The sequence below is a fragment of the Triticum urartu genome, chromosome 6A, assembly GCF_056163025.1.
Source record: "Triticum urartu cultivar PI428250 chromosome 6A, HENAU_Tu73, whole genome shotgun sequence".
Classification (NCBI taxonomy): domain Eukaryota; kingdom Viridiplantae; phylum Streptophyta; class Magnoliopsida; order Poales; family Poaceae; genus Triticum; species Triticum urartu.
Window position 1 is genome coordinate 50,698,825 of NC_141878.1, and position 7,978 is coordinate 50,706,802.

Here is a 7,978-nt window from a genome sequence, read left to right on the forward strand (position 1 = left end):
TTCGGAAAGGACACTTTTCGCGGTACTCAAAGCCAAAGATGACGACGGCTGTTGCAGGTGTGTTGGATTGATATCCATGCCCTCTCAGCGCTGGTGTCAAGAAAGGAGGAAGCAGCGTGGCGGCAATTGTATCGTGGTCGAAGATGATGACCTGCTTGCGTCTGGTTGCAGATCCTTCTGCTGCAGGGGTCTTCTCTCAAGATTTAGGGATGATGACACAGGGCTTCGGAGATTTTGTTGTGTTATGATTGTCTTAGGATACTCTAGGTGTTCATGGTCCTTTGTGGTTGTGTTTCAGTGTGCTTGTAAGGGTCAACTACTTTGTACTGTTTCGTGATTTGAATGAAAAATTTCAAAAAGAAAGACCCCACTAAAAAAACCTAAGCTAGAGGGATTTTTTTTTTGTCAATGACAAGGCTTGCGCGCATGGTTTGGGCCCATTGAACGGGTCCAAGGCCTGCTGTGCTTTCCCATGAGTTAGCGGAGGCGGAACCACCGTATTTCTTTTTTTTTTCCTTATAAAAAAAAACACGCGCGTCCCCCATCCGAGCGGGATCCCTTCTGTGGCCGTCGCCTCGCCGCGACCACGCGACACGCCGTCGCCGTCCGCCAAGGTGCTGACCGCCGTTTTCCCTCCAGTACGCCCAGGCTCCTCCTCCCTCCCGACTATTCTTCACGGCGGCGGCGTACCAGCTCCAGGTCCCCCGAGCCCCGACCGCAGAAATCGCGCAATGTACGTTCCGGCCGGCTCCCCAGTCCTCTTCCATTTGATGCTGCCCGTGCCCTGTTCTTGCTATCCTTTTGAAACTGATGATTGAATGTGATGAATCAAGTAGACTATGGCTGCTCGCCGTGCTGTGTCTTTGCCGCTGTCTGCTGCTGCATCTGTGTGCTACTGCTGCTTAGTGCTTAGGCGATGTCTGCTGCTCTACTGCACCTTTACTGTACTGCCTGTCTCTTATCCTCGTTTTCATGTTCCTTTCGTTATGTTTATGTGTCATGTTAGTTCTGTGTGGTGTTATACTGTCAAAATCTGTGTTCAGTCTCGGTCCAAACGCCTTCGAATATGCCTCCTGTGCATGATGCGCATCCAGATTCGGTTAAACCGCAAACTGAACCGAATTGTCGGTTTTCAGATTTTGAGTGCAAATTATCTGTTTTCCTTTTTCACTACGAGCTTGATATAAACCGGAATTTCCGGTTAGAAGGATGAGTGGCTTCTAAGGCCATGTCACAGCCCTACATTGTAATGTGTTGATGTGTATGGAGGTATATGTGCGTGTCCACGAGTGTACATGTACGATGTATTTGGTGTTTCTAAAAATATGACCTGTACTGTATATTTAAACAAGATTTTGGTTCGTGTGGTGAAAACAATATCATTAGTTTTGTCATAAAAACTTCTGATAATAAATCGTGAGCTCATCTTTAACTAATGATTATGGGTTAACTATTCCCTCCGATCAAGAATGCTACTAATATTTGATTATCACAAGAGCACTAACTCAATGCAAAGGAAGAGCAGATTCAACCCCGAAACTCCACACTCCAAACAAAAAACAAAAGACTACTCACTAACTTTCCGGCAACTGTAACCACAAACTAAACTTTAATATTCCCACTACTACTCCCTCCGTTCGGAATTACTTGTAGTAGAAATGGATGTATCTAGATGTATTTTAGTTCTAGATATATCCATTTCCAAGACAAGTAATTCCGAACGAAGAGAGTAGTAGTTAGTATTAAGTAAAGGTATGACTGAGACTTGAAAGTGACACCTCAGTTGTTACTGTCTTGCCAGTATTCTTTGACTCACAGCAACGCAATATATATTTATGTAAAATACTTCCCATTGATGACTGCTACAACCCTTAAACTTGTGGGTACACATTATTACATCCGAATTTCAAATCCGGACACATGTATAACTAGTGTTGGTGTACTTCAAATATAGGAGTAGTGGTATGTGATTTGTCTTGGCAATCAAAACTAAAAGTTTATCAATGTAACCGTTACATAACAAGATCAAATATGCATAGTGTTAGCATTTGTAGGTTCTTCATTCTCCCCAAGACTTAAGCAAAGCAACATCATCCGGCGCAGGACTGAGATCTGCCTGGTAGTTTCTCCGTTGTCCATCCTGCACACCTTGACCAATAATTTCAAGGAGACGGTGTTCTACTTGTTTCATATCTAGGCGTTCTTCGGGATTAAGTTTTACACACTCCACGGCAACTCCACTGACCATTTCCAAGAGTTTAATATCCACCTCGCTTGTGATATCATTGTCAATCAAGTTTCTTGCTCTTTTGTCTAGATACGCTTCGACAAAGCTTGCAACATAGTTCCTCTTGTTAGAGTATGTTGCGGGCCTCCTCGTGATAAGCTCTATAAGAACAACCCCAAAGCTGTAGACATCACTCTTCTGTGTGACGATCCCCTGGACCATATATATTGGATCTATGTAACTCATGTCCCCAACGACACGTTCAGTCCTCTCGGGCTTTCCTCCTGCGAGCAACCTCGAGGTACCAAAGTCTGAGACTTTAGGGCAGAAATTTTCATCAAGAAGAATATTGGCAGATTTAACATCACCATGACGGATTGTACACTCCCCTGCTGAATGCATGTATGTTAGGCCTTCAGCTGACCCAGCAGCAATTTGTAGGCGCATATCTACCGGTATGATATGTACACGCCTCAATCCAAATAGAGCATCATATAGACTCCCTCTTGGTACATATTCGTATACCAACATTGGAACATCCAGCTCTAAGCAACAACCTAGGAGCCTTGCAATGTTCTTGTGTCTCATTTCAGATTGTACTATAACTTCGCCAGTGAATTCTGCCTTCATATTCTTGTCAACTTTGATGGACCTCTTTATAGCCACTTGTTGTTTATTTTCTAGAGTCCCCATATAAACCTTCCCGAAGTTTCCTTCTCCAATGACACGACTGTAGTTATTTGTAATTTGTTTCATTTCTTTCCTTCTGTATATCTTTATATTCTTTACACCTTTTAGTACTGGTCCACCATTTTGTTCATGGAACCTCTTGAGTGTTAGGAGTTGATGGGCCATAACCATGAGGACAAGTGCAACAATACAAGCAGCAAGGCCTACACATGATAGAGTAGTAACAGCTTTTTGTTAAACTGTGTTCAACACTAAATACAGTTATCAACCATAACATGTTAATTAATTACTTCTTCTGTTTCATAATTCGTGTACCACGACAAAAATTATGGAATGGAGGAAGTAATCAATAGAAAAGTTGTCTTGACATGCTACTTGTCTGCACATGGCCGCTCTCCTATGACACTTTGCCGCTGCCAATACCTGCACTCCTCCAGAGTGTGCACAGCCGACAGGTTACTGTGCGCCTCTCGGTCCCTTCTCTCCACATGCAAAACCATCCCAACTCCAGATAAAAAAAAATACCAACTCAAGAAAGCAAAATAGGAAGTCGAAGGAGCACAGAGCTGCCATCGTTGACGATATGGCGGATGGGGAGGCGACAGACAACGGCAAGTCTTAACCACGAGGGGAATTAGTCCAGTGTGAGCAGGAACCCAACGAGGCACTCACAATCTATGTTCCCTGCAAGCGGACAGAGCTGCATCTCGCCGTCGGCTACTTCGACGGGGACAAGACCCACCCAAATTTGTGCTCCTCCGCGTCCAGCCAATGGCACGGTATCTACCATTTTCCTTTCCTACTCCCAGTTCCAATCTTTCTTTACCCCCCTTCTAGTGCCATATTTTCTGGTGGTAAGCAGCGCACTCAGGGTGTTCGTCGAATTGCAAAGTTGCTAAAACTTCAGCTCTAATGGTAGGATTTCTCTCGGGAATAATTAACAACTTTGTGTTTCAATAAATGGGTGATACACAGGGCTTTCTGTTAGATGCACGTGAAAAATATTAACAACATTGTAGACTCCGAAACAGATGGCTGTCCCTGTCCGTAATTGTTACTTATGATCATTGCCAGTTTGCCACACAGCCCTAATGTGAGTATTCCACATAATTTGGTGTGGTGGAATTGCACATTTTAGTTATTTAGCGCTATTCTACAAAGATGTTCCCTAACCTCGTATGTCTCCATGAGTTTAATAGCTGTTGTTTGTCCTTTATTGAAATGTCTCTGAATTCTGTATTTCAGCGGAAATTTGTCTTCTTTTGTAACTTACGAGATATGGTCTTCAAACATTAGCTTTTATGCATAGCTTTTAGATCAGAAAAGATAGCCAAATCCATTTTTTTTCTATCTGCATTGACTTCATGTGCAGTATTGGTTTTTCTCCAATTATGTTGAATGAGCTATACTACTAATAGTTTCGTAAAAGATATTCTCATGGCGTGATGCTACAACGAATTACCTTGAGCGACTCATTGCTTGTCCAAGCTTATTTTTGTAAAGTTGCAGTGGCATATTTATAAATCTTATTTTTGTAATAGCATTTTTGCAATTTGCAGAAGTTGTGCTGGAATATAACCAATTAATCCTTATACTTTTGGTGGAGATCAGTCACCATACATGTAGTGCTGTTTTCAGATTAATACAGTAAGGCGGCCCCCTACTTCCTGTGTGTACTTTGTGTGTGTGTTTCTTGCTTTTAGGGGTCATCTAATCCCAAGACAGTGCCGCGCACCCTTCGGACCAGACTCGCCGGCGAAGTTGCATAACTCAAAGGATTTGCATCTAACAGGTGAGTCCGGATGTCTGGTTAATAAATTGAGCCGCAATTAGTTCGTACTTGGTCCAAAGCTCAACTAATGGTAAAAGTACATTGTCTCGTTTATTTGATTCCTAAATCTGGCACAAGGTACAATTTGGATAACAATATATACTTGGTTCTTAATTCAAATGTATGCTGAAATGCTGTGCTAGTTCAGTGCTTACCCACAACCACCTTTGCTGCTAAGGGGAAATTTTCTACACAGTGTCCGGTTTTGCCATCGCCTTTCATTCCTTCTTTGCATGGACAGTCATAGCCTTCCAACCTGTTGCCACAGACCCCATCAACCGAGCAAGGATACAAATCAGGGAGTTTGCACTCATTGATGTCTGGGAACGATAAAATAAAGTTAATTATGTATCAATAGGAATACCAACTATAAAGTCTGAGTTATGCATATGTACTTGAAGTAGTATATACCATGGCATCCATCAGTGATGTAGGGGTTGCCATGGTAATGCATCAAGCACTTGCAGACATAGTCATTGCCTCTGGTGGTGTTGACACAAGTGCTGTTGCCACTGACGCACGCGTAGCCCGGAGGTTGCTGCTGTCCTTCTGAGGGACACCAACCAAGGCTCCTGATGGTGAAATTCAGCACGACGGGTGCGCCTCCGGGGTAGAGCACCTTGCTGCCGTTCAAGTCATGTGTAGAGAAGTTGTACCGAGATTTCTCCACCAACATGCTGTAGAAGCACGGGTTGGTTTTCCATAGATAGTTGGGCCGGGACATGAACGAGACTCCGAACTTGGTCAGTGGGGGTGCATTCAGGGGCAAAGAGGCCAGGCAGCACCCCAGCCCGGAGCACGTACCGTTCGTTGCGTACTGGAGGCTCCCCATGAGGTTTGAAAGGCAGGACGGCATGTAGGCCTTCGTCTCCTTCCCCGTCTCCCCAAATGAGGTCTTCATCATGGACTCAACGTTGGAGCCGACACCGATGACAACATTGCGCGTCACTGACAGGAGGAATGGGCCCTCGTCGTCCAAGATTGTGTCCTGAAGGCTGGCTAGGAAACGCGTACCACTTGTGCTGCAGTCGGAGCTGACCGCGCTGTATATTCGGGCCTCGTTGTCACCAACTGATATGTCCATGAGCTCCACCGCGTTATACTTCACGCCAGAACCAGTGCCACTGGTGTTGTACGTGTGCTTCACGGTGCCTGTCTTCTGGTATGGCCCGCTGATGTTGTAGGCAAGGAACAGGCGGGGGGCATGGGACGAGGAGGTGTTGCAGGTGACCTCGAAGCCAGGAAGGAAGCACCCGGGCTTCCCCATGCCGAAGGGGAAGGGAATGCTGATGTTGCCGCACATCTCCTGGCAGACCGGACGTTCCACCACCGCCTGCTGCTGCTGCTCCTGCTCTTCTAGTCCTCGTTGTTCCGCAATCGCAGGCAAGATCAAGAGTGCCGCTGCTGCTGCTGCAAGGAGAAATGGCAGCAGCTGGGAGGGTATTGGCATGGTGCACTACTTCTGTTTTGCTACCGAGGTCTCTGGATTATTGCTAGTCACTCTGGGACCAGGTACGTCTATATGTGCTAATCTGTAACTAGCAGTTGTTAGTTTGTTCATATCTCTGAGGTTGGGTTGGGATTTCTTAAGCACTCTGACTTATCATATTCATAGCTAGTGTCATGTCATACCACACCAGCGTATACGCCACAATGTGCTCTAACGGAATATGTATAAGCTATTGCTGGAACAGGTCTGTGTATGTTACAATTTGATTTCGTTGAGAGGGATGGCACAGCCACATAAACGTTCTTTCTCTTTTCTATGAACCTGGACCTGGCAAAGTCGTAGGCATCTCATAAAAGAGTGATTCTGATCATTACGGACAAAAACATATTAATACTACTGCCATAGGTAGATAGATGATGTAACAGGATACCCGCAATCACTTTTAAATTTCACTTCCAATATGGAAACCACCTTCGGTTGGTTGACTATAGCAAATACACCTTACATTGTGAAAAGTTTGTAAAAAAAAAAATGCACCTTAGATAAAGGAACGGAGGGAGTATATAATAGTAGAGGTCGTTATTCACTTAACCTATCAGGAATTCAGGATCAAACCTAACGTTATATTTGTCTCTGATATTTTTTTCATCTTGTAGATAGCGATGCATCTTCATTGATCATTATTCTTGAAGCCCTTCAACTCCAGCATTCATGAGCAATGTGTAGATGTGGATGACGGTGTGTGTGTGTGTGTGTGTGTGTGTGTGTGCACGCATCTACGATGTATTTGACATTTCTCAAAAAGTTGACTTGTACTCCCTCCATTCCATATTAGTTGTTGCTGATCTAGTACAAGAGAGTAATATATATGTAAACAATATAGATAATTGTCCATGCGTTGCACCGGGGTCTAAGCATTCTAGATGTTCATTATCAATTGTGGAAAAATATATATTTTATGATTCTCATCCATAAGCAACATTATCAACTAACATTGTTTATTGACCTTGCAGGCTGATCAACAATGACCCCTCTTCATTGCAGTCTAAACATGTTGCTGCAACTGAGCTTTACTTTTTACCGCATTTCATTTTTCAGAACCTAAAATGGACACGGAACATTAATCCAAATGTATGGGAGCGGGTAATAGTGCCTTTTTCTTAACACCATTGTCCATATTTGAAGAGTATCATAGGTAGTAAAAAAATATTATTGCATGTATACAAACACTGTTCATCATTGTTTATTGCATCGTTTTGTGCATCAGCTCTCTCCTCGAGACATGCATTGAGTAGGCTCAAGGAATCACGCACAACTGATTCGGAAAAAGGGCATCTCATTTTGATCTGGACATTTTTAAAACACATCGACTTGTCACAAGCTTTGAAGATAATTGTTTGTAGCCGCTGGTATATCTACAACTCCCAACAGTGCTACATGATATGCCACGTTTAACCTTTTTTTGTCTTTTTCTTATATAGGTTGATGTCCTACTGATCATGCAAGCAAACAAAACAAAAAAACTGTTAGAAAATTATTGTTTGTGACATGACATCAGTACAGATTCTCACAAACATCAATGAATATCTTGTATAATTTGTACAGAAGTTTTACAGTCTGCAAAACGAGTTTGTGAAGGTTCTTTTGGTCTGATATTTTTCAATAGTCCAAGTGAATTCTTTTTTTTCTTATATATACTCCCTCCGGTCCTTTTTACTCTGTATATTAGAATTCTCTGAAGTCAAACTTCGCAAAGTTTGACCGTATTTATATAAAAAAA

The 7,978-nt window shown here is 43.2% G+C and overlaps 1 protein-coding gene across 1 annotated transcript; it reads right to left on the minus strand.

Moving 5' to 3' along the window:
* Positions 1–544: 544 nt before the first annotated feature.
* LOC125517332 (wall-associated receptor kinase 3-like) lies at positions 545–7,641 on the minus strand. The gene is made up of 3 exons (XM_087531248.1): positions 5,160–7,641; positions 4,904–5,068; positions 545–3,120 (listed from the first exon to the last, which is right to left on the minus strand). Exons 1-3 carry the CDS (start codon positions 6,196–6,198, stop codon positions 2,060–2,062), a joined length of 2,265 nt encoding a protein of 754 aa, XP_087387374.1. The 5' UTR covers positions 6,199–7,641; the 3' UTR covers positions 545–2,059.
* Between the last annotated feature and the right edge of the window lie 337 nt (positions 7,642–7,978).

Excerpts from the sequence above, each read along its gene's own strand:
- LOC125517332 (XM_087531248.1), bottom strand. The coding sequence starts at position 6,198 with ATGCCAATACCCTCCCAGCTGCTGCCATTTCTCCTTGCAGCAGCAGCA. Across the intron at positions 5,069-5,159 it reads CATCACTGATGGATGCCATG|ACATCAATGAGTGCAAACTC; the intron begins GTATATACTACT and ends TATCGTTCCCAG. Across the intron at positions 3,121-4,903 it reads AGCAGCAAAGGTGGTTGTGG|GCCTTGCTGCTTGTATTGTT; the intron begins GTAAGCACTGAA and ends TATCATGTGTAG.